The sequence below is a fragment of the Syngnathus scovelli genome, chromosome 1 (genome assembly GCF_024217435.2).
Source record: "Syngnathus scovelli strain Florida chromosome 1, RoL_Ssco_1.2, whole genome shotgun sequence".
Lineage (NCBI taxonomy): Eukaryota > Metazoa > Chordata > Actinopteri > Syngnathiformes > Syngnathidae > Syngnathus > Syngnathus scovelli.
The window spans coordinates 23,698,624-23,726,096 of NC_090847.1; the positions used below are offsets into that span (position 1 = coordinate 23,698,624).

Consider the following 27,473-nt stretch of genomic DNA (forward strand, 5'->3'; position numbering starts at 1 on the left):
AATGTTACGGAGGGCCAACCCAATTCCACTTTCCCCGACGAGCCTCCCCCTGTGGATTCTTAAGTGGAGCTGATGGAAGGTTGGACTGGCCGTCATTTGCATAATTGTGATGTTAATGCGCTGAGCCGTGGGACTTGATTATGTTGCATATTGATTGCGTTGCGCGGGGAATGGCGGGAATCCGATTAGACGACGGGAATCCCGCCATCTACCATCGTAAACTCGGTCAAACCAGACGGCGAAGAGTAAACTCACCATTCTCGGGGTGTTCCATTTCACCGATGCTGCCGTCGGGGGTGGTGCGCTCGTAGTGGTCCTCGGGCAACGCCAGTGGGCCGATCCGAGGCCCGGATGACGACTTGGAGCTGGGAGTCTCCGACTCATCCAGCCCGCTGTCGTAGTAACTGTGCTGCGACGCATCCTGCAGGTCTTGCGCCTGATTGGCCGTAGAGAAAGTCACCCGACGGTGTGGCAGCTGGGTAAAGACGCAAAATTGTAACGTTATTAACGACATTATTCGCGATGGCCAAGAAAAGGACCAATGACAAAACCCCATCGAGTCACATATCATATCGAAGGCTGCATCGAAGGCTTTCAGGATCTGTGGATATTCTAACTGTATGCCCTTGTAGAGTGATCAAATGGCCTATAAACCTCAAACTACAAAGTGTCCATATTTAATCGCAAGGTACAAATCAACAACGAGTTGTATATCAAATAAAATTTTGATATGAAGGCTTTTGGCTTCTTATCCATGACAAATTTGGCAAAAGATTTCCAATTATTTTAGCAACTATTATAAAGCAATGATCCAATCACATATCGAGGTCAGAAATTAACCAACAAGAAATCAAATTGAGTCATATTTTGGAAATATGTCATATGTAAGCACAATAGCAAAAAACATGCCTTAAACTTAAAACTAACCATAGAGAAAACACAAAGTCACATTTGCAAAAGCAACCTTTGACTCATTATGTATAAAAAAATGTAACTTGAAATGAGAGTCACTAAAATTATTTGGTGACACATCCAGACAACAGTTGTCCATGCAGATGCCTGACGGAAACTAACATGTCCGCTCGGCTATTAATTGCATGCGTGAGAGTCGACTTAAAGTTGCTAAAAATGCAACACAGTCACATGAAGTCTTCCCCGCCACGTTCTAGTTTGCACGGCCGAGTTAATTTGGAGTTGAAATGTCATGTGAAGGCGACGAGTTAGTTTGCATAAAAGCAGCAGGCTGAAAACAGACTTTGACGCTTCATTGACTTTGTGGAGGAGGAGGAGGAGGAAGCCGTCTGACTTGATGCTTTTATAATTAAAATACAATTAGCTGTCCATGTAGCGCTGCAGGACACACACGCACACTGAGCCAAACACACACGCTCACACACACGCACCTGAACGGGGCCAGACAGATGAACAGCACATCCCTGGCTGGCCTGATACTCAGTCACCATGGAAACTGGTGTCACCCTAGTCAGGACCCTGAACCGCTTCAAACGGCATCAAAAAGACTTTTTGTATTTTTTTCATTCAAAATGGCGACCGTCCACAGTCCAGTGTCCCTTTGGGAAGCGTGGTGCGAGGGATCAAACAGACGCGGCATCATCAGCGGTCGCCAATTGCGACAACCCTGAGGATTGGACTGAGAAAGGATTTTTTTTCAAATGGAAAAAAAAAATAGCAGCGAGGTCACAAAATGCCGAGATATAAATTTTGTCGTTTTGATTGTTTTGTTTAAGCTGACAAACAAATGATCACAAACATCCAGTAACAAACCACCACACACACTAATACACACACACACACGGCATGAGCGGTAAATTAGAATGTTGTTATTAATAAACACTTTCTGCTATCTGCCAAAGATAGAAATCGACGCTTGGTTATAAACGGAGGAGGAAAGAAAAGACAAATGATTAAGATTCCTCGCCCACCTATGTAAAAGGTGAATGCCGAAGGGTGAATATGCAGAGCTTCCCCGTAAAGTACAGAGTGAGGGGACTTTTGCAACACGAACACAAACAATGTGACAAATCTTTGTTTTTGTCTACTTGTGCGCTGGCGTGTGTTAGTTTGCCGTAAATAGAAGTCGTCGTCTATCTCAGCGCTGAGCACATCACAGTTGAGAAATAATGGTTAAAAAAAGAAAATCCTCACAGTCACCCCAGGAAATCTTCGGATCCCGCAACAGTACTGTTTGCGGGCCACCCACGACTGTCACGTCGCACGTGTTAGCCACTACAAGCTAACATACAATTGGTAAACTTACGAAGACTGTTGCACTGATTAGCATGTCTGGCTTTAAAGTTCTGTGGTGCAGGATTTAATTTAAAATTGAACACATGGGCCTACTTTGCTACTGTATTTGAAAATGATCAGTATTTTGGTCAAATGAAGGGCCAAGTACTTTTTTAATTGGTGTGAAAATCTTGAAAATCACACCATGCTAAGTGATTAGGAATGATAATATTTATTGCATTAATTTTCACATTTGTATGACTAGAACTTAAAAGGGAAAATAAAATTGAAGCAAATGGTGGTAACGTCCATTTTTGGGAGGAATATGCCAGATTTTAAAAACGCCCACAGGAGAAGCTGAAATGTCCGCTTGAAGACGAGGAGGAAACTGAGGACGGTGAGGAGCATGAGGAGGCCTGCTGATGATTAAAAAGCAACCAGGAGAGGAGAAATGAACAACGCCTCGCCGGCTGTTTGTCAGCTGAGACACAAAGCGGGAGATAACGCACCTTGTGTGTGTGCGTGTGTGTATGTGTGCGAGTGCGTGTTGTGTGTGAGCTCCTCATTACCTCCCTGTGAGAGATAAGAGTATGTGAGGCTGCATTGTGCATGTTTATAAAAGTGTGTGCTTATCAAGTATGCACGTGCACACATCTGCACACACACACACACACACACATAGACGGCCGACGTGGAGAGCTGCGACATCTCATAATTCCACACAGCAGCGCCACATCACTTTGAGTATTTGATGAATGAGGAAACACAAATGAAGAATGTGTGAGTGAGTGAGTGAGTGAGTGAGTGAGTGAGTGAGTGAGTGAGTGAGTGAGTGAGTGAGTGAGTGAGTGAGTGAGTGAGTGAGTGAGTGAGTGAGTGAGTGAGTGAGTGAGTGAGTGAGTGAGTGAGTGAGTGAGTGAGTGAGTTGTGAAAGTGACTGTGTGTGTTTGTGTTTGTGTGTCCGCGGGTGTGTCAAGTCGGCCGTACGAAATCAAACCCAATAGGGAGGCTACAATGTAGGGCAAAGCAGATGCGTCCATGCCACTCGTCCACATTGTTCCAGCAAGTTCTCTGGCTCATGGAAGCACTCGTAGGCTGGCAAACCAAAATGGCCGACTTCGCGGCATGGCTTTTGAAGACCTTTTTGATGAGTCTACTCGTGTCAGATATTTCTACGTAATTGGATTGAATTTTCAGACTTGATTTCAAAAGTAGCTTGTTGGGTCTGAAGAGGTTGCGCCCTCTGCTGGTTGCTGATATGATAGAGAAGTCATGATTATGGGCGCCTTATGCTAACGATGGAAAAGCTCAAGAAAGATGCCGACTTACTAACACCAAACAAGTTGGGCTAGAAGTGCCGGTTTCTGCTAATGATGGAAAAAGTGAGGAATTGACTAATCAATACCTTGCCGACGAACTCCCACACTACCCGTTAAGTCACATGAGCTCATGTGACGGCAGAGAGCGGGCAGAGGTTTAAGCATCAAAGGCAGCTCGTCCGACGGGCACTCGTCATGCGTGAACGTCTTAGAAACGACTCGCGAGAGGTCAAGAGGCCACGAGCGGAGAGGAGAGCGCTTGTCGTCGAGGAATTTCCCGAGGCGGTAGCGTTACTGTTAGCCACTTTCATGTTGGCCCTCCCTCGTGTTCGCCTTCAGTTTCTGCGGACACTACTTTATCGCAAGTCGGGGGAAACCTGAAAACGGGTAGGCTACAAGAAAATCCTGCGAGGTAATCAGGCCAAGACGGAAAAAGATTAAAACCATCCAAGTGGAAGTTTAGCAATTATTTGGATTAGCTGATGAACCGTAATATGTGTCTGGGTTATGAGTGTTGCGCGTGTTAGGAATGTATGTGTGTGTGTGTCTGTATGTGTACGCGTTTGTGTGATTGCGCTTATTGACAGTGACATTACACACAAGCACACACTCGCTCACACAAAACAGGTCAGCTGAGTCCATCATCTGCTTCTAGAGTTCAGTAGAACGCCAACATTTGTCTGCCCTGCAGGTGTGTGCGCCATGCGTGTGCGTGTTGACACTGACACTTGACGTGGCAATCCGATGAGCTCACAAGTGACGCACACACACACACGCACACACAGCACACAAGTGTGAGGAAGGAAAAAAGCTGTAAATCTCTTTTCTCCGCTGCTATTTTTCAATTTGCTGCCTGGCTGCTCTCCGGGCCGACGCTCAAACATCCGGACAGAACCCAAACGCAGCACCGAAGGATGACAGCAGAGCAGAAAAAAAAAAAAAGCTCTGTAAAAGGGACGTACGGCGACTCAACGCTTTTTTTGTCTGAATGTGCGTATTTGAGAGTTGCTGACGCTTCTCCGCTGTCACTCAAACATCACAGGCCTCCTTTTGTGCATCTTCTACACACACACGCACACAAACGCGAAAGCCGCTTAAAGCAACGCTATCAGTGCAAAGCAGCACTGCAGGTACGGCGTTTAATTTAATATATGCAACAGTCATGTTTCTTTGTGGTACTGTTTAATCCACAAGTGAAAGAGAACAGGGTGGTGTGTGTGTGGGGGGGGGGGGGGGCATAGGTCCATGGGATGACGTGCTCTGAGGCTTAGCAAAACACGGTAAAAATGTTTTTCAAATGACACAAACCATCAACATGCTAATACAGTAATCAGTTAGCATCCCAAAACTAAAGTAGCTAGTCCTTAGCAAGATAAACACAGCAGAGCTGTCAAAATTAATCGATTAATCGACAAATAATCAATTGTCTACTTATTCGACAACTATATTAATATTCCAGTAATCGTTCAGCAATTTCTAACCCAATTCAGTCTCAACAGAAACAATTCATTTTCATCCTTGATGAAAACAAACAGATTATCTTGTGTGTTTAGAGTTTTTAAGGTACATTTATTTATATTGCAGCTCAGACAATTTTATGACAGATTTGGGGCCATGTATTGTATCTATCTCTGTTGCATATGAAACCAGTTGCTTTGTGTTGGAGTGGAATATTTCTCAAGGGGAATAAAAGCCACAAATGTGAAAGTCCACTTGAGGAGTTAGCAATTTGGCAGCTCAGCAAGTAAAGCATGCAATTAAGTACTTATTTTGTTTTTGTTTAAAGACATAAAAGTAAAACCAATGCAGCACACATATCATGAATGGCTATACTCTCTGTTTTGATGTATTTAATCCAACCTTAGAAGCAGCAGTATGCTTATTGCACTTGAAATTCTGCAAGTGACTTGTGAATGGTTGTTTTTATGCTAGTTCTAAGATGTTGTCGTTAGTGTTGTTGTGTTTGTGTTGTTAAATGGTGCTTACTGCATCTTACTTTCACATACAACAATAATTCCTTATTTAACAAAACCTAAAAACGAATACAAACACTCATTAAAGATAATAAATGACATTAAAACATTTACAAAAATCCTACCGAAATGACTTTCAAAACTAATTAAAACTAACAGAATTTTAAAATTTTCAAAACAATAGAAAAACAAACTAAAATAAAACAATTTAAAATTATTATAACCCTGGCCCTACAGCACTAAATATCACCCTGATGCTATAGCTAGTTGCTAACAATACGTAAGCAATCACAAGCTAATGTGGCTAGCCCACAGTAACCGGATAGCACCAAAAAAAAAAAAAAAAACAAATAGCTCCAACATGCAAATACAGCTAATCACTCGCAAGACAAAAAGCATTCACAGGTTAATGTAGGTAGCCCCTCAGCTCCCAGTTAGCATCTACGCGTTAATACATGTTGCTAGATGATAGCAATCAGATAGCGTCTACATGCTAATGTACCCAGCTCACAGTAACCACATCATTTTTACATGGTAATGGAGCTCGCTGCTTATAACCAGATAACATTTATATGCTGATGTACTGTACCAGAATGATAGCAAGCAGGCAGCGGGCGAGGTCATGTGACATACTAAGAGGAAATGAAGCTGAGCAGAAAGTGACGTGACGCTTTAGTTTAAGCCACGTCGGGTCAAAGGTGATGGTAACAATGAGAACAAACCCACATGTGTGCGACAGGAGAGAATAACAATGTTGATCTTATTTTAGAGCCTCACAGGCCAAAGGTAAAATTCCCGACGTTGGGGTGGTGGTGTTCTATGTTGCAGACGCTTGTGCGGTGAAAAGTCAAAGTTTAAGCTGCCTTGTGACATAAATTTATTGCCTCACCATGAAGACAAACAAAAGAATGACTTTCAAATGTGCGATATTACGTCACACAAAAAGCAGGTGTTTTGCAACGGGTGCGTGGAGTTATCCGGAACAGATTAATGCCATTTTAATTCATTCTAATGTGGAGAATTTATTTGGCGTCAAGTTCAACTCCCAAGTCAAGGAACGTACGTGTTTTTTCTTAACAGTTATCAGTCTGAGGATAATATTTGCCCTCTGGCCACCAAAAATAATGTTTGTTTTTGTTTTGAATGTGCGTGAGCGGGCGTGTTTATTTGCACCCGGATGATTGGAATGAATCACGTTTGTTGTTTGCAGAGGAGCTTTACCAGGTCGGCACTAATCAAGCGGCCGCTTAATCACCTTGAACGAACACTGGCATTGATCGTTGCCTATTCAAGCCTGCAAATGGGATATATTTATTTTGAGTTGGGAAGAAGAGCGGGTGCACCACCTCAGTGGGCATATGAAAAAAAAAGGTAGTGGGAGAAGCCACTATATGCTCGGTCAATAAATCACGCAGGATGGCTGCACGTGAGCATGCAGGTGTGCGTTAAAACGTTTCCATACGTGCGGATAAAAATAGCAGCGAGGGGGGTTGTGGGCTGCGAGAGGAAAGGGGGGTTGGCGGGATTGCGCTCACAGGAGCTCGGGTCGATTGTGTAGAAACAATAGAGGATGGAAAAGCATGACAGTTTGCGAGTGGTTGCAAATTCAAAGACGGGAAATATGATGAAAACGTGGCCAGAGGACTCCAAATTGGACAGAGGTCCAATCCGTCTTTGTCTAGTTGTGTCTTGTCATTGACTGGTGATTCCTTTTCTTCTTTCTTAAATTCATTTCAGACATGTCAACAACCACAGGAACAAAATAAATGAACACTATTGACACTTCCTTCGTGTCCTTTCTCAACATAGCTGACCTAAAATCAGTCAAATGAACAGTTTTTAATATAATATGGCCACTTTTTGCCTACATTTCATGAGATGTTCCAGGTAGAAGCACCTAAATGCCAGCTTAGCCAGCGGGGTTCATAAAGATGGCGCACGGCGGATGCCAGCCAGCGTTCATTAGCGTCTAGGCAGGATTAGCCGCCTCTTGCCTGCCAAGAATGGCCGCGGCCGGCCAACAAGAGGCTCCGCGGGGAGGCTAATGCTAATACTAAGCCTGATTGTAACATGGCTGCCCGCTACCGAAGGTCCAAAATTTCCTCGTGTGGCTCACAACACACAAACACTAAGGGTGTTTCGATCAGGGTTTTACGCTGGCAATTCTCATGTCAATCGTCCATGAGATTCCGATGTCGATCACTTGGATTAAGTTCACGTCTTTTGTTCACTAACAATTGTTGAAATAATCGATTAATCTGCCAATCATTTTTCACTCGAATCAGACCCGCCCAAAAATTGTTTCATTTCAGTTGCAACAATTACTGATTCAAAAATCAACTAATATTTTGCTAAACGATTAAGTTAAAGTTTTACTCAATTAGAGAACTTTTTATTAGCTTAAAATCGTCCAATTCCTCTCATTTCAACTTCTCACCAGTATGTATATATTTATACAATAAATAAATAATGAATTGATAATAATAAGCAAAAAAATAAACAAGAGATTTAATCGTTTTTTGAAAAACCATGGTGACATTTTTTGACAATTTCCTGACATGCTGCCCAAATTGAAATTGAATGAAAACCAGAATTGATTTGCATTTTTTTCCAGTCAATTTAAAATAAAATGACTCATAGTAGATGAAAGGGATATAGATATAAAAAACATGTTATAAAATCACTTTATTTGAGCAAATTTCAAAAATATTGCACAGAATAATGGATTGCTAAAATAATTGTGACCTCTCACCCTAAAACGTAGTCTTGCTGTCTAGGAAAGATGCTAATGCTGAGACACTAAAGAACATACTGTACACAACAGTGGCATTACAGAATACAATTCGGCGTATGCTATCAAGACTAAGCTATAATTTACAAGTACAGCTAAGAATACTAGCAAACGTTCACTTTTTGTTACCTTGTGGCTTTGCCCTCCAGACAGCCAGCTAATTGTGCACCATTGTGTGGCGCCCCTGTGTACATGTGGCTGTGAGGTAAAGGTGAAGGAGCACTTGAGAAGCTGCTTAAAGGGATGTAACCACGGCAACCTACCTGCATGCGTGTACTTTTTAAAAACGCCATTCAGGAGGCCAGAGTGTTACGGTCGTGACAATTAAAAAAAAAAAAGCATTTGCTCAATTTACGACAAAACAAAGGAAACACTTTTTTTTGTCTGATTCAAGGCTCCATTGTGGAAGTGCTTGTTTTGCCCACATGAGTAACTCATTGAGGAAGGAGCGTTTTTTTTTTTTTTTTTACTTTTCCTATCGGGCTCTTTACTGAACGATATTGTGCCCTCATCAATGCGAGCGCGAGCACTTATTTTAAAAAATAGATAAAAAAGTTATACATATACATATATATATATACGTATATATATACTATATATATATATAATTTATTGATTTATTTTTTTATTTATTTTGCCAATACTGGTTTATGCAACCTCTGGACGAACATATAACAGAGTAAATTCAAGCATGATTTTTTTTTTTAGATCAATTAAAAATAATTAAAATAATTGAAACATTTATTTATTTATTTTGAATCCACTTCAAAGAATTCGTGCCAATACTGGTTTTATGTTATGCACAAACTCTGGACGAACTATAACAGAGTAAATTCAAGCATGATTATTTTCAGATCAATTAAAAATAATTTAAAATATGTATTTATTTATTTATTTATTTTGAATCCACTTGAAAGAATGCTTGCCAATACCGATTTTATGTTATTCAACCGATGGACGAACTATAAGAAACGAAACTCAAGCATGATTTTTTTCAGATCGATGGGAAGACAGGTACTTTATTGTGATCATTTTAAGCCGGCTCCAAAACAACGCGGTTGTTGTTTTATCTACATTGTGTCCTGTTGGGAGGCTGCCGTTTCCGAAGTTCCATGTGACGGTCTCAATGGTGCTGATTGTTATTTTGACGTCGTCGCCTTTGGGGCAGAACTTCACCTCATCCTTCTTGTCTTCGCATTCTGCCGGATCTGGAAAAGCAGAGGTGGCCAGCCAGCAGAGCACACTGGCTTGTACAAGGCCACCGACAGTGGAACCAAAATCGAGAAGTTCACCATCATTGTTGATGCCGGTAAGTTACACGACCATTTGATTTTGTGAGCAAATTGAGATGGAAAAAAGCAAGTCACATCCATCTGCGTGTGTACTTTGTGATTTGGCCGCCTGCGCTTGGAGGTGAATAACTCAACTCTTTTGGGCTTTTTCAGCCCCCTCCACCGGAGGCACCGATGACTGCATCGTCAAGCCAGGTGGCTCCATCAAAATGGACTCCGGAGAGGCAACAGGTGTCACCTGGTTCTTTATGGCACCTTCTGGCACTGAAACCGAAATCACGGACCCTGGCACTGATGATCCACCCAGGTTCACCACCAAGAAGAAAGAGTTGGGCCTCTTCAACATGAAAAAAGCTCAAGGTCGTCAAAGAGTTTCCAGTCGCAGTCCGAGGTAAGTTTGGCGTCGCGGCTCTGGAGCTCCTTTGGCTCCTTTCGCTTGGTGCAAAGGATACCACCACGTGGCCATAAATCTCACAAACTCAAAAGACGGCTATACTACAGTGGTACATCTATAAACGTACTTGGGAATTTTTCGTGATATGAACCAGAGTCCCGGGCTTTTTTGCATCTACTTATAAACAAATTTTTGATTTCTGAACTGACGCACCGGCGCACCCATCGGCTTGTCTCCTTTGCTGGTTCATCTCGGCGCATTAGCGGTGTAAAAACATAGTGTCGTCGAGACTATCAATATAAAACTCAAAATCATATGTGGTTATCATTATTCTTTGATTTTTGATTAACGCATTTGTTTTTTAATCTTTTACAACTTGTTGATAGCTCCGCCCACAAGGAAGCGGACATGGGAAAATGACTTAGAAAACCTCAGCCTCAATTTCCTGTAAGATATGGGAGTGTGATCTCTTATGACGACACGACAACCATCAATAATTCAGATTATGAGTCGAGTGCGAGCATGTGGGAGGAAAGACTGAAGGCAGGAAGGAAAGGAGGCAAGGCAAGGGCACTTGAGTGGGAAGGAACGGCAGCAGCCTTATTGAGTGAAGAATTAGGATTCTACTGCTGACCTCAGCGCAGGCACATAAATCAAATGCGCCTGCTCCGCACAAACACGCTGCTGATGGATAAACACGCGTGTACACATGTTACAACATGCATGACATGGCACATTTACACGTCAATGCACCCCATCTCCTCATGGATGCGCATGCAAGCTTTGTTGAGGCTGCGCATGTTCGGAGGTGCAACAGTTCAGCCATTAATCGATAACTATAGTTTGATGATCACTCAATAATTTAAAAACTTTAGTTGAAATGATCCAAATTGTGACGGCTGCAAAAAAAAAAAAAAGAAAACTCATCTAATTGTGGCTGTTTTTCGTTTTGAGAGAATGCAGACGGTGCAATAGAACATTACACTAATCAAAGTTAAACGCTCCATCAAATGACTCGCCGAAACGTTGTGCGGGGGTTCTCTGTGCCTCTAGGTGGTGCTTTTTTCACGTATTCATTATTTTATTTTATGACACCGCACGCTACCTGCGGCTGCCAGCTGGCGGTGGTCCCGGTGGCTCATCAATAAGACGGATGGACTGGGAGGCAACCAAGGCAGAAGATGTCTGATTTCCTCGGATAGCGACGCACCGGCGCAGCGCAACGCACCGTCAACCAACTCAACAATAAGCAGAATAACTAAAGACATTAAAAAGTTGGCGCGGGAAAGTCTGCCGCAAGCCAAATGTCCCATCAGACTGATTCCGGCCCACGCCAGACCATTCATCTGTGCAGTCGAGAAGCTGAGGTTAGAAGGCTGCGGATGTGCATGGTGCAAAAGGACACGGAGGCCATTGAGCGGATTCAACTCAAGGCCTGCTATAAGGATGACAGGAAGAACTTATTGACTGATGTTTGGATGTGTGCGTGTTTATGTAAAGTCATTGTGACTTCCAGGGATTCCCCCTACAGCGGGAAAGGAGGGTGCACTTGTTTTTTCCTCCTGTCTCGCTTTTGTTGTTCATCTATTGTTGACAAGTTCCTTCCTGCTTTACAATGTGTGTGTGTGTGTGTATGTGTGTGTGTGTGTGTTCCCTGGGGGAGGCCTTTAGCAGTTGCACTGTCCTCCCACTTCACAGCACAGGAAGTGATGACATCACATCCTGCATGTCCTTAGAGGAACAAGACGGGCGCTCCAAGACACTTCCTGCCATTGAAAAAAAACAATCCTCAGGAACAATTGCTAGCTGTCATCTATTTTTTAATTGTGTTTGTCGTCATTCAGGTCAAGGGCAAGATGGAGTCTGTCCCCGGTGACTTGAGATGAGACTACTTGTCCGGTCACCATGTTGACAAACTAGCGTCCTAGCTAGCGACAGCAGCCAGACACTGTTTTGACAACCTCCATTTTTCTACTAACATTGTTTCTTGCAGTTGCTTCATATCTAATGGCAAGCGGTGTGTGTGACATCACGAGACCATCACACCATCAGATCAATGCTCACGTCAAATGATAGAATTATCGGTAAAATTGTGCTCTCATTCCAGATTGTACAATTTCAGGACCTGTTGTTTTGAAGATGTTTTCTATTTTGGATGAATAAAAGTTTGGAAAACATTCATTTGGATGATATCCTCTAAAAGTCTTGGAACAAAAATAACCCAATTTGGGTCAAAAAGACACCGATTCTTTACTTGGGTCAATTTGACCCAACTGTCTTATTTTGTACAAAAATGATGCTAAAAGTTGGGTCATATTGACCCAAATTGGGTAATATTTTTTTTTGTAATAACTGGCCAGTCCTCGCTCACATCCTCTGGGATGAACGCGCAGCGAGGCTTTCGATTGGTCGACACAATCCTGTGTGTGTCTGTGTGTGTGCCTAGCATTCTCTCTCGCCTCGTGTCAATATTAGCCTGTTTGCGCACACTGACCTTTGACTCTACGCATTTACCTGCTGGGAAACAAACATGGCTGCATCACAGAGAAGAGAGAGGATAGTGTGTGCGTGCATGTGTGCATGTGTGCATGTGTGTGTGTGCGTGCGCGCGTGCGTGAGGCAATGTGGATGAAGGTGTCATTCACAGCTCGCTGACAGTCAATTTGTGTGCGTCCTCTTTGAAATTCAGCTCGTCGCTTAGCTGCCTGCCCGACACGCCGCGAAGGACGGCGGGACGGCGTGCAGACACCACGTTAAACGCTTCATGTTCTCACCGCAGCCCGCACATGCCGTCCCCCTCCACTTTTGTGCTCACAACCGCGACCAGTACACATGAAACACACCACTGAAGAAAAAGGCGAGAATATTAGTTGTTTGTAGCCTCTACAATACAAAAAAGTTGCGTTTACACAAGATTATTTCATTTTATTTTATGTGAACACCCAGAAAATTAACTAATTGACTGGCTTCTTTTTTTTTAATACTTTAACCCATTGAATGCAACAATTCATGAATAAAATCTAATATATACGTATGCGCCACTGAGCCGTCTCACTTATAAATATATATTTATATATGTAATAAAAATCGATTAGAAAACGATTCAACTGTTTTGATAATTGACCTGAAATTGTCAAAGTACTCCGAATTTCAGCCATACACTCAGATTTCATTCTTGCTGAAAGCAGTCTTATTGTCTCCACGGTTTTCAAAATAAGACCTTGGCAAACATCTGCTTTGACTTTGGCACAATATAATCCACCATTTTCTTTACACATTGAATATCGCATATAAAACACCTTTTACGTTTCATCATTGCGATCCGATATGTCGTCCACATTTGAACGAGGCCCGCTTCCCATCGGAGCACATGCGATTCCTCACGCCTTTTCTGCTTTTCACAATTGTGCCACTCGAAAACAAAATGATCTGTCATATGGAGCGCGACGTGGAAATCCAGCCGAACTTTGTGAAATCCTGATATAATCCAATCACATCGCAGCTTTCGACTGGGCAACATTCAGTCGCAGTTGAGTCGTACAATTTTTTTTTTTAGCTCTGAGTGAATACACATGCACGCACGTACTTGTGCATGCACACCCGGGAGACATGGCTCACGCTGATTCGCTGACTCGTCACTGCTGTCAAGAATTGTTTCAAGAAGTGTCACGACGCAAAGTGCTAAAATGGCATTTTTATTATGTTCAAGGACACTTTTTGATTCTTTAAACGAATAGTTTTCCATACGCCTACATGCCGAGTTGTCACCTGTGTGTGTGTGTGTGTGTATGTGTGTGTGTGTGCGTGCGTGTGACATGACTGTAACACAAGAGGTGGAAAAGAAAAGCAAGTTGCAAGTGGACGATGCGGTCAATGTGTTCCTCCAGAGGTTACGTTACACGCTGTGATAAATACTCGGGAATGTGTTGGATACTCTTGGGTACTCTTGCAAAAAAAATATATATATGTTTAGTTATTTCTATAAAAGTTATGTTTCTATGAATGAATGAATGAATGAATCTTTATTTCGAGCATGATTTAAAGAATAAAAACAATAAAACAGTGATATATATTGTTTGTTGTTTGTTGTTTGTTTTTTAATGTTTTTATTCTTTAAATCGTGTTCGAAATAAAGATTCATTCATTCATTCATGTTTCTAAAAGTTATGTTTAGAGATTTATGGGTCAGGATGTAGGGTTAGGTATTAGGATCAAAGTAAGGATTAATGTTCAAGAGTTGGGATTAATTCAAATTTTGCATTCTGAATCAGGATTAGGAATTTGGAAATAGTGTTGAAGGCAGGTGTCACCAAAGTTTTTAAAAGTGAGAACTACAGTAGTCTTTGAGATTCAATAAAGAGAAAATGATTGAAAGTGGAATCTCTCATATTAACAGTTTAGCATTTGCAAATGTACAAATTGTTATTATTATTTTTGGAAACTATCACCAATTACTTTTCATTCTTATTTTTGTCTTCATGGCAGTTATAAGAGAGCGCCAACTCAGATGTTTGCCAAGTACTACCATGCAGTTTGACACAAATTTCATAAATAGAAAATTGGTTCAAATTATCTTGAATTATTAATCATTTCTGAAATTCAGCTATGTGAAGACCTACAATATCTAGCAGGAATGACTTTGCTCGAATTTGAGGAATTCACTTTGTTGGTGAGCTATTTTTCAAACAAGTTACCATGTTGCATTCCAATTGAAAAAACATTATATTCCATTATATATATTATATGTGACAGTTCTGGGCTGGGGTAAGGATTTCGATTAGGGCTTGAGCTAAATTCAAGGTTTGGGTTTTGGACCAAGCATCTTTAGCTGCATACATGTGAGATTTAGAAAGGAGACAAGCTAATCAAAACAACACCCCTTCCCTCGTTGACATGACAAAGGCTAAAAACATGAGACAGAAGAATCAATCGCTCAATCAATAAAGCAATGTATGTATGGACGAATGAGTGCAGAGAGGAAGAGAGCTTTCAGAGTAAAAATGTGATCAAGTATCAAGACGCGCTGTGAAACCTGAGAGCGGCGATGAGATTTCAACTGAAACGCCTTTAGCACAGGAAATGCACGCAATACAATCGCATCACCTGGCTGAGCGGGAATCAGATGACCACGTGCACACACAGACTGATGACCGGCGTGAATCAGGGCGAAACTACGAGGTGTCATTCCGGTCCGCTCGCATTCCTCTCGCTCCCTAAAGTGATGAATCAACAGCCCATGCTAAGCTATGTTTTAAGCTAACTACCCGGAATTGATCGGGAACTCTCAAGGCGGTTACAATGTGGACAAACCTGTCAGTCACTTAGCATTTGAGTCTTTCCCATGGCCCATCGAAGCTAAAAGGTTCTCTGCGTGAAAGGTGCTGGTGGTTGTGTTAAAGTCAACGTATTTCTGAGGCACAAAAGAAGCTTTGGCCAAAATTAAAAGTGGATGCATGGTTTTTCTTCCTGCCTATTCCCTTGTTGGTGGACAGAAGTGAGAAAATGCCTGATTGGCAGGATGAAAGGGGATTTTTTTTAGTCCCCCCCTTAAGACAAGTGTGCCATCTTTCTAGCGTCTCCATTAGCACTTTACTGCTTCCGACAAAGCAGTAAATGCTGTTCAGTAGTGTCGAGATTTTCTCCTCCTTCAGCTGAATTTGCTCTCTCAAAAACAACTTTGTCAAAGATGACAAATTTTGACGTTACAAGCGTCTTTTTTTTAAGTCATCACTTCATGGCAAAGAATGGTGTCAATGAAATAGAATTTGCTTTACTCATTAGGTAGTTTATTTAACTCATTAGGTTGTTTAACGAATATAAAACGAATGTTAAATAATCAAATGGTCTGCTTCTTTTTCAAATATTTGTTGTTGTAGGCGTTGAGATCGCAAAATTAGCTATTTTATTCAGAGTTTTAAAAATAGATTATTAGTGTATCAATTACTTATTGGACTTTTTGGCCGCCTATCAAAATCTGCCTCAATAAATGGACATGGGCGTTTTCAAGCGGTAAGCATGGTGAGAAAGCCCTGCTCTCCCACGGCACCTGAACGCAGCAAGGTCAGGAAACAAACTGTCATGTCATACTGGATAAACTGGTTTGGCCATGTGTGTGAAGTCAAATAACACTTTCTACATTTCTTTCAGTTCATTGTTTAGCTCTCTATTGTTTAATTGAATACTTGAGTGCTCCTTTATTCTGACAACTTATACTTCCAAAACAAATGGGGACTCTCTATGATTTAGTTTATCAAATAAACAGTTCCTTGCTTTGTGTTAAAGTTATCGTGTATATGTGTCCATGTTAAGGAAACATCCTTTCTCATGATAACCGTGTTTTCTTTGCGCCGAGGCCATCATTGCATTAATATTCCCTTTGCAGCGTGAATGGCTATAATTCCCCCGCGGGGAGGGCAAAAGAGGTTGGGGGGGTCGGGGGAGGGGGGGGGGGGGGAGTCGAGGGGTAACAGGACAAGACAAGCAGGGATTAAATACATTTGTTTTCTCCCGCGCCAAATTAGTATTGACGGCAGCTCACACGGACATGAGGCAGAAAAAAGCAGCCATGTTGAAAATTAATTTTGTGTGAGAGAGAAGTGATACGGCACGCACACACACACACACACACACAGGCGCGCGCAAATTTAAGCAAGCTGTTCCGCTTCACTACTCACTGACAGATAAAAGGATGTACGTAGCTATATGTCAGTGCGTGGATGTGTGTGTGCGCGCACAAAGTGCAAGAAGACAACGTGCTGTTCCAAGTTTGTGGCAGCAAGACTAGTTGTCTATTTACAGACATTTTTATTGACAAACACACACAAAATGGCTCCCGACTCACAAACTGGAAGAAAATGTTCTATAAAAATATAGTCGTAGGTCACAAAAGAAGAAGCAGACCTATAAGTTGTTCAAAATAGTGATAACTCAAATTCTTGTGGGACAGAGCAGGTATGATGCCCACAATACCGGCCTTTGTTTGGGGAATTGGGTACTCGCGAAGACAGCTGATATCTGCAGCGATACTCGAATAGTACAGTGAATCAGACATGGAGTAAGTCCTCCTTGCCAGTAGAAGGTGCTACACTGTGACAGTTTGACACGTCAGGGAATCATAGGTGTCAGACCAAAAGAAAGGTCTTCAACCAGGTGTCAATTTTGATGCTTGGTAGGAAGAAAAAATTCAGATAACTGTTAATTTATTAACAGAATAATTAACAGAATAATTCCCAAAATTTGGCAAAGTAAACAGTACCAGGCTGCAGTACAAATGATTGACACCATGTCAGTCATGCATTCTGTCTCTGATAGGTTGTTTTTCCACAGACTTGGTGGTTTCAAAAAGAAACCTTTTGATATCCATCCATCTTCTATACCGCTTGTCCCCAAGGGGGTGCTGCATCGGGCAGTTGGTGGAGGACACCCTGAACTGGTTGCCAGCCAATCACAGGGTACACAGACATGAACAACCATTCGTACTCGCATTTAGGGACAAGTTGGAGTGGTCAGTTGGCCTACCAACCATGTTTTGGGGATGTGGGAGGTAACCGGAGTGTCCGAAGAAAACCCACGCGGGCTCGGGGAGAACATGCAAACTCCACACGGGGAGGACCGGAGGTGGAAACGAACCCTCTGAACCGTGAGGCGGACGTGCTAACCAGTGCGCCTTTTGATATCGGAAATTCAATTTTGGTGAAAAAGGTCAAGAAAATGTAAAGTGTGTGTCTTTGAATTCTTAGTCAATAAAATTCGGTTCAATCGACTCGCCCAAGAGAGTGTATCAACAATGAAACAAAACAAAAGTGAAAGCAAACAAAGCGTGAACACAAAAGCAAAAAAATATACTATATCGACCATATAGTAGCAAAGGACCTCGGGCTATTTCTGGGCTATTCCCGTGTAACCTTGCTAAAAGAAACTGGCTGGTATTGAACCTGAGAGCCTTTCTCATCTCCGACACACCCCAGGAACAGGAAGAAGAAGATGCTGATGAAGAGGAAGATGAGGAAGTGGTGTTGTGGCCTGGCGAAGGATGTGGGAATCAAATTCAGACAAGATGTCCAAAGGCTAACGGAGAATTCTATTGACTGCCTCACAAGCTGTGGGGATCGAACGCCAGCTAAAATTAGACGCGGGTGGATGATCTGGCGGGTTTTGTACGTATGTATGGAGTTTTTATACGTGAGTGTGTGTGTTTGTTTGTGTGTGTGTGTGCGCTCAAACATCACACAACATTGTGCACAAATGCTTGACATCAACCACTATCATACTATTCTACTTTACTTACACACAATTCGCTTTTCTGTCGTGTGTTATTCAATACACGTTGATCCAAAGTATTTTATGCACATATTGAAAGTAGAGATATTTGATATCATTTTTTTTCAGACCGATACCAGTGAGTGCCAATGCCAATACAACCTCGAATTATGATGCATAAACTTTTTCCCTATTACATTGGCAGGAATTTTTAAAGAAACACCTAATGTAGTGGAGTTCAGGAAAAATAATAATAATAATAAAAAATGTAAAAAACTAGTCATCAACATGCTTCACTTTGGAAGCTTTCTGTATAAATTGGGAATTGTTTGAAATGTCGACTAACATGGCTAAACTTTCCGTTTGTTGACAAGCATCCATCTGCATTTGTTTATGTTCAAACAAGGAATGTCACACACACATACACACACACACACACATAAACACACGAATGAGCAAGTCCTAAACAACACCAGAAGCATTATCATACATTTACATGCTCAATTTGAACATTTCCACTGTGAAATTGCATCAGTGGCCGCACTGCTTCCATTTCATGCGGACTGTAAATAATTTTATCCAATCAAATTTTAGCTTCTTAATGTTGCCATGTAAAATCTGCCGTTGTGCCTTCAAAATCAAGATTACTGGCCTGTATGTTAACTACTGTTTTTTCCGCGTGTGTGCTTTCAAGTTTAGCTCGATTGTTCACAGTTGGCCTCTTCCTCCCACTGAAAAAAACCCTCATAAAGCTTCTCTGGTTTGCTTGGTCATTTTTTTTGTACCCTGCGTCCCCCCTACTGAGAAGGAAGAGGAGGGTGAAGAGGATGATGAAGATGGGGTCATCAAGTGCTCCCCTGCTGCTTCACCTGTTCACCCTTTCAATAGAAAGCAATACGTATTCAATACATGCATGTACACATTGTTATGTATACATTCTAAATGACTGCTGTTACTATTGAGATGTGGTATTCACAAAGCTTGGGGTGTAAAAGCTGCTATTAGTTTTAAAATGGACAATTGTGGGAGGAGGTAGAGGAACAAAACCTTCTGTTGAAAAACAAATGCCTGAGCACAAAAAGGAGCCATTTGGGTGACTTGGGTGGGGGATGAGAGCAGACATTTCCATGTCTATGGTGGGAAAGTGGACATTTTTTCCCCCTACCATTCATTTTCTGACCTCCCATGGTTGTCCACTTATGTGTTTGGCACCAACATTGTTCATACTGATATTTAGACTTACTTTCAAACTGCAACTGGTTGTCCGGGAATTTAATCCTTCCAGGCAATTTGTAATCCACAATGGGGTTTGGTGTTATTTACGGATATTCGAGTAAGGAAAAAATGGCAAGATTTCATGGCCATGTCATTTAAAAATCAACTTTTGCTGCATTTCACAAGAGCTGCCAAGTTGGTTCTCTCTCTCCGCCAATCATAAGTGTTCTTGGTGGAAGGTGCCAAAAGGGTTAAGCCAATGGAAGCACAGAATGAATTCAGTGGCCTTGACTGCTGGAATTATGAAGTTTGTTTTTAAAGGAAATAAAAGTTTTTGTCAGATATTCCTGAAAAGTATGAAATTGTGTTTCAACTGAATCCGTTTCACCACCTGCCAAAGTGGCAGCTACGTATCTTGACACAAACCTAGTTTGATGAAAAGAAAGTCCGTGAGGAAGTCACTCATGATAATGTAAGCAGCTGATAGGTAAATGAGTGCGGTCATCATTTCCATGAGATTTCCTGTTTGTCTGACCTTGTCGGTCTTGTCGGCGAGCGTTTAAGGGTGGAAGCTGAACGTCATCCTGTCACTTTGTGCTCAAACATCCCTGAAACTCAGAGTTGACGCACCCCAACTTCCCAGCGCATCCACTAAAATGTGTCATGGAAACAATATTTCCAATTATCTGTCTTTAATTTTGACTGGGATGGATCCAGGGGAAGAAGCAAAAAGGCCACTAAAAGAGTCCCGCTCACACAAGTCTGACAAATCTGTCTGTGTCGTCCCAGCTGTGCGCCGCCTGATGACCTTTCACCCCTCGGCTGCAGACAGGAATTCAATGTGAGTGTGACCTTTGCCCCTGCATCCTTCCTGCTGCCTCATTAGAGCCAGCGCCTGTCTGTAGATTGCTGCCACCACTATGTTTAAAGGACAATTTGCAGCAATAATAATGATACTGGTAATAATAATAACAATATTGCCTTATCCAACTTATCCAGAGTCCTGTTTCGGTAATCATTCACACTTAACATTCATAGTGTCTTTAATTTGATCCAATTGTGCTTTTGGCTAATTAGATAATCAGTCAAATGTGACACACACGCACACACTGATGCTAGCAACAATTACGCTGATTTATTTGCACACTTTTAGTTTAGAGTTGAAAGGAGCTAATTAGCCAGCAGTTGAGTTTGCCAATTACCTGAGCTTCATTATTGACAATTGCTCACATTTTCCATTTTATTTATGGTTTCAATTCCACTCTATTGCCTCGTTGGGCGTCATTGCCCAAACTGACAGTTCATCAAGAGACACGTTTCATCGCATTCATAGCGCAAGGTTATTATAGTCCATTCAAACTAAGAAAATATCTCAAACTAAAAAAAAGTACAAAAAGTATTTTAGTTGACAAAATAAAATAAAAATACTTAAAAAAATAGGATGATCTCAACACCCAGAATTTTCCCACTGTTGTTGCATATTGGCACGGTCCTCCGTGGCTACAAATGGAAAATCCATTGAATCGATTAAACCGAATTCTAATTTGGATTCGGCCTATAGAAATGAGGCCAAGTCATCCAATCACGTCGGCTCCCGTCGTATTCAGAAGTTCCCGCCGCTGCCAATCGGAGTCTTTTGTCCTGCGAGATCTCTGCGGTAAGAGCCACAAAAGTGCCGGCAAAAATAATTCCCATCCTGCCTAGTGGGCGAGGGGAAGATGAAAGTGCGAGTGTGTGTGTGCTATTATTCAGCATGGTGCTAGAGTGTGTGTGTGTGTGATTGAGTTCAGAGGTTATGGGTGGTCACTTCCTGTCCATTAGCAGGATAAAAAGCACCTCATCAATCAGCCCCCACTGGTCGTCGCACTAACCAGGGGATAACCAGCACCACGTGCGAGCGGCTCACCTTTGACCCCTAACAGGAAGACTTTGATTCAATTTGCTGCAAGTCTCTAAACTTGCTTTGGACGCACAAGCTGGAAGGCCTTTGAACTTACAAGCATCTCAAATTGCACTTTTAAAGTAAAAGCATCACCTCGAAAACAAATGAAAAATGTCAACATGTACTTTCAAAATTGCAAAGATATTTTTTTAGTGGCTAACCTTTGGACCTCAAACTTGGAGATGAAAAGACAAAGAAAGTTGTGGGAAGAGACCCAAAAAAATGTTAACAGATTTTTTTTCTATTTTTAAATATTACAACATTGTGTGGGCGGCTTGGTGGAGCACTGGTTAGCACGTCCGTCTCATGGACGTGAGGATGGAGATGGGAAAATAAAGATGAAAAAGGACATAATAACATAAAAATAAAATACATTTTACTTATTTATACATAAAAAATATCTATCCATCCATTATCTGTACTTTTATATAAGTGACTCCAGGAAGAGTAGCGCTGGCATTGCCAAAGCTAATGTGCATCCTAAATAAAACAAACAAACTTTGCGTACCTAGAAAAGCACTATATAAATAGAATAGATTATTTTCATTAAAAATTCAACAAATAAAATCAGGGACAACAAATTGATATACTTCAAAGGAACTAAAGTTTTGTGGACTGCGTGGCATGCCAACGGGAACGTAACGATCCTTCGTGGAAAATAGAACAGAATTTTCTGCCAACAAGCTGCGGCCGATCAGTTATCTGTGACAGCATGATTGGTGTGTGTGTCTGGACACGTGTGTGCGTCAGTCCACCCCACAGCCGCTGGCGCCATCGACACTGGCTCAAATACACACACACACTGACCTACACTCTAGGTGTGTACGTGTGTGTTAAACAGAAAAGTGTGTTGTTGGTAGTGTGTGTGCGTGTTAAACAGAAAAGTGTGTTGTTGGTAGCTGATTACACACACACGCACACACGCGCACACACACACATAGCGATCAATACCCCGATTGCCCCCAGAGGCTCCAAACACTCTTCCAGCGAGTGTTCAGACACGTGTGAGCGATGCGTCCAAAGTAACCCAGAAAGCCGAGTCGGCCATGTTTGTCCTTTCAACCCGCTTGTCAACACTGTTGGCCAAGTTACTCCCCGAACTGTAATCGATTAGATTGTACTTGTTCGGCAGAGGTCTCTCCTGCTTGCAAATCTGCATCAAAACACTTAATATTGGTCACGTTGCTTCTTTGCAGTCTGAGCTTTGGACACAGCAAAGAAAAAAGGTATTAGCATAAAGTCAAGTTCGCAGCAACGTCAAACATCTCATCTCGTCCAAAAAAAGCATAATTGGCTTTTTTTTTTTTTTTCCTTAAAGTGCATTTGAGTCTGTATCACCAGCCTGAATCAACACATAAACAATTACACACTTCAACGCATATGCACACACGTGCGGTTCTACATCCTGTCAATTGTCAGTCGTCTGCCTGTCAGTCACTAAGTGATGACACAGTGCATACCACCAAGAGACGACACGCATGAAGGGACACACGCACACGCATGCCAGCAAAAGAGGGTCAAAGCAGGATTTTGAGGTTAGAACCAAGTCAAGCCCTGTAAATGTTTTCTACTTGTTGTTGTTGCCGTGCAGCGTTTGAACCAGCAAATACGAACGGCTCACTGCCTGCACGGAGCAGAATGCAAATAAAAAGTGCTTGTTAGTGACTTTACGTCCAAGTGAAGAAGATGTAGATGAACGTGGGTGGGTGGCCTTGACGCTTCAATATCTCTCTGTAAGCGCAGAGAAGAAGAGGGGGGAAAAAAAGCAATTAAAGCTGCGATCTACAATGAACGGATTCTGCTGTTTCTATTTCGTGGCGAGTCACCAAAGTTGCCACGCGCTTCGCCCACGTGCAATGAAACTCAAACTATTTGCAATTTAGCATCGCCCATCTGTCTCGTAGTATTTGTGGAGCGGCAATCAGACAAAAGCTTCCGGGACTGAATAATACTTAACATATGGTAGGGGACAACTGAGCCAACTGAGAATACTTTGTCAAATTGAAAGCAAAATGGTAAAATTCCAGGACTCTTATTTAGGTCTAATATTTTTGTTTACCAAATTTCATGTTGCCTAGTCAAATTGATTTCACAGGCTGACCCAGCCCCCTGACCCCCAAATATTTTTGGGACTAAATAATATTTTCCAGTGATGATTTGTTCTTGTGGAAAAAAATGTGTACTGAGGTCAAAGTTAGCTTCATGGTGTTAGCGTGACTGACACTGAATGAGCTACAATGAGTTCTTTAAATCACCTGACAGTTAGCTTGGTTGCCGTAGTTAGATCATTAAAGGCAGTCACAAGTCACATAGAATTGTTTCCAGGTGGGACTTTTCTGTGAATTCTCAAAAGACTTTTCAGTCTTGTGCGTTTAACTTTCCAAATACGGAATTGGACGGTGTGTCTCAGCAACATGAAAGACGCTTCGTTAGCATTTAGCTGAGACAAGGACGACGCTTTTGAATAAGTTAGCATTGAGGCAGCTCAAAATGAGGACTAGCGAGCACACGTAAATACGCACAATTGGGTCAGTCAATCAGTCAGTCAAGTGTGAGCTCAGCAAACATGCTCATTGATTGATATGCGTGTGTGTGTGTGTGTGTGCGTGTGTGTGTGTGTGTGTGGTGTGTGTGTATGTGTGTGTGTTTGGGGGGGGCAAGCGGGTGGCAAAGCTCTTCAGTTTTTTTTTTTTGCAAAATATATTACCCTCATTAGTTTTCTAGATAATAATTTAGACTAAATAACCATCCTTAACGCTAGCTGACATGTTTGGTAGTTTAATTGATTAACTTTGCTAGCCAATTAGCTTGTTAATTCTGATAAGGCTTTTACAGTTTTTAGAATTTGAGTTTAAGAATAATTATTTTATTTTTACTACTCTTCTCCTTTCTGTTTGTTTTAATTAGATCATAGAGCAGGTTGGTTAGTTTTCATGAGTTTTTAAATATTTGGAATTTTAGATTAAAGATACATTTAGGCAAATATTCATATTCTTAGGTCTCATCAACCTATTCGAAGTAAGAATGTCAAGACAATCTGTCTTTTATTGCCCTGAAAAGCGTGGAGTAGTTTAGTAATCGCTAATTTTGATAGCCACGGTAGCTAACTTAGATTGTGTCTGTCGATTAGATAGCATTAAGTAATCATCTGACGCTAACTGCCAAGCTACGTAAACATCCACATTCCTCAAACAAAAACATCCCAACAAGTTTACCTTTCCACAACTACCCAGAATGCCTTCCAGCAATCACATTGTCTATCGGAGCAGGGAGGCGTGAAGAAAGCTTTTAAAATGTTGCCATTGCGACATATACCGCCTCAAGCAGTATGCTAACATGGTAACGGCTAGGTCAATACATTTCAGTCGTCACTCTGTCAAAGGCCCATCATCACCTTTTGTACATCGCTAACACTTCAGGTGCAACAGAAAGAAAAATTGTACAAAAGGTGGCAAAAGTGAAAAAGGGAAGTGATAAACTTTCACATGGGAAAAAGGTAACTTGAGTTAAGTATTAAGAATGATCTAATTTTATGTTTCTTTTTTAAATAAACTACACAACATCAGATTATTTTTACTGCCTTGTAAAACGAACGTCCTATATAAAAAACTTCTTTTTGTGCTCACATTTTTTATTTATTTATACAAAACTATATATTTACCATACATGTACATATATACTATATATTTATAGTGTTTTCGTGTTAGATGTAAGTCTAAATCATGTAGTCAAAAAGAGATTTTTTTTTGTTTGAAATGACAATGTATTGAGGAGAGAGAGACACACACTCATGCACATACACACAGACAACACAAGACTTTTGTTGATTCGTGTTTGGCAGCTTGCATGGAGGATTTGGTGTGCCTTTGAACACAAAACCTTCGGGAAATTTACAACAATTAACAAAAGAGGAAGAAACCAAGAAGAAGAACAAGTGACAGGAAGTGATGACCTCAATCCGTCGCTAATTTTTGGGGCAGATTATGCTCAGACACTAATCCCAGACTTCTTTAACGTCTTCTTTTCTTATTTTGATGTGTGGATGCCAGACTCCAAGTCAACATTATGCGACTTTTTTGTTTTTGAAAAATATGACTTGTTTTTCCATGATTATAGGTTGCTTTCTTGATGATACATTTCCTATAGTTTTTTTTTTCATTTCTATTACAAATACAATTTTATTACTGGTAGTTTGCATTTTTATTTCTATTCAAATGAAAAAAAATGCATAACTTTAAGCACAATATAAGATCTTTCTTTCTTGAAAGAATAAAAAAAGAGAAGAAAGGTTAAAAAACAGGAAGAAGGAAGAAACCAAAAAGAAGAACAAATGAAAGGAAGGGATGAACTCAACCTGTCGCTAAATATTTCTCCTTGTGCTAAAACTATAAAAAAAATTGGAGTATGATACTTTAGCAAAAGATTGTGACTTTTCAAAATAGCAGTGACTAACTCTAAATAAAATAAAACAAATAATTGTGAAACATTATTTATTTATGTATTTATTTAATTTATTAATGAAACGTGTTAATTTAAATAAATACTGTTATAATTTCTAGTAAAAATAAAAAATAGTAATAATAGTAGATAATAGAACATATAGTAAAAAAAATCTAACAAAAATACCCCTTTTCCAGGAAATAAGATCTACCATTTCTCTATCAAAATTGACTGTATTTTACCACAAACAGCTCTCTTCCCTAGAAAATAACCGCATAAGATTAAAATTTTGTTTGAAAAATTCAAATCTGTCTTAACTGTGCAAGACATTTGAATGTTAAAGTTATGTAAACGATGGGAATGTGTGAGTTAACAGGCGACCTCAATCCTTCGCTAACATCCTGAAAGATTACGGCCAGATGCTAATCCTGACATTTCCATATATTTTGTTCTCGTCTTTCATTCTCTTGGTAATGTATTTTCCAGATTTCGGATTTTAACAGCTCGGCTTCACTCGACCACGGAAGATTCTCGAAACATTTCTAAATTCAAATCAGGAAAAGAAAAAAAAAAAAGGAAATGAAGATGTGAGGTCAAATGCTGGATTAGCAAAGAGCAGATGTTGGCGCACGCACACGCAAATGTTAAGAGCCAGCTAAAGTGCTCCTTAAATGCTGCTGCTAACTAATCCTGCAAGTTACATGATGGCTTGCTAATGCTTGCCAGTTTTGCGTAATGTCAGCCTGCAAACAGAAAAAAAAAAGTAACCCATTAAAAAAAATGTCTATAATATGCAGAAAAATGCAGGTATTGGAATGTTCATGTATTTCATGTTGCAGAGGTGTTGCACAGCGTAAACATTCTGGTGAATAACATAGCAAAATAAAAGATATGTAAGAGTGGTTTACAGATAATGACATTATTTGTTCAGGAGACACTAGCAAGCAGGTCAATCTGTTTTTTTTAGCCTTAAAATTTGACGAGTGTCCTTGTGTAAGGCACCAGTGCCATTGTGCCATAATGTCAAACAGAGCAAAGCCACCGAAAGATGTCTGCTTTGTACTAACAAACTCATTAAATTGACAAAAACTTTATTGTTTTGTCCACTCAAAAGTCACAGTACAACCACTCATTAAAAACATGAAAATATGAAAATTGAGAATTACCATTATATTGTCTTTTTCATTTAAAAAAAAAAAAAAGAAATATTGTTGTAAGATTTGACTTTTCCTTTACATTTATGACCCTTTTTCTCCTTACTCAGAAATAAGATTAGTTTAGATAAGCTTAGTTTAGCGTGTTATTAGTCTGTTAGCATGTTAGCGTGACTGGAGCTGTTTTGTTTTGTTGTTGGTAGTCACTCGCTTGGGTCAGTCTATTTTTTGTCACCATTAGCTTGCAGCTAAATATCTTTAATCACGGTGGCGTGTCAGGAAAACAAAATGTGACTGTGTTGATGGAAAAAGCGACAAGTTTGTGGATTGCCATGTGAGAGCATCAAAGAGGTCCTTCACTGGTAACCAACAGGAAAACTTGTTTCTAAAAATAGACCGGTCTTCAACAAGATTACTGTTTTTTTTTTATCTGCGTTCTCAGAGAGT

At 40.9% G+C, this 27,473-nt stretch overlaps 1 protein-coding gene across 3 annotated transcripts in view; it reads right to left on the minus strand.

Moving 5' to 3' along the window:
• Window positions 1-27,473, minus strand: part of LOC125965703 (protocadherin-1) — a 79,701-nt gene that overhangs the window by 36,820 nt on the left and 15,408 nt on the right. For 2 of the 3 annotated variants that reach the window (XM_049733955.2, XM_049741579.2), the window contains exon 4: window positions 256-475. In XM_049733955.2, the coding sequence (XP_049589912.1) occupies window positions 256-475 (220 nt within the window). Of the gene's footprint in view, window positions 1-255; window positions 476-11,570; window positions 11,783-27,473 lie in introns of those variants that run through there. The other variant, XM_049757116.2, reaches the window with a different exon arrangement.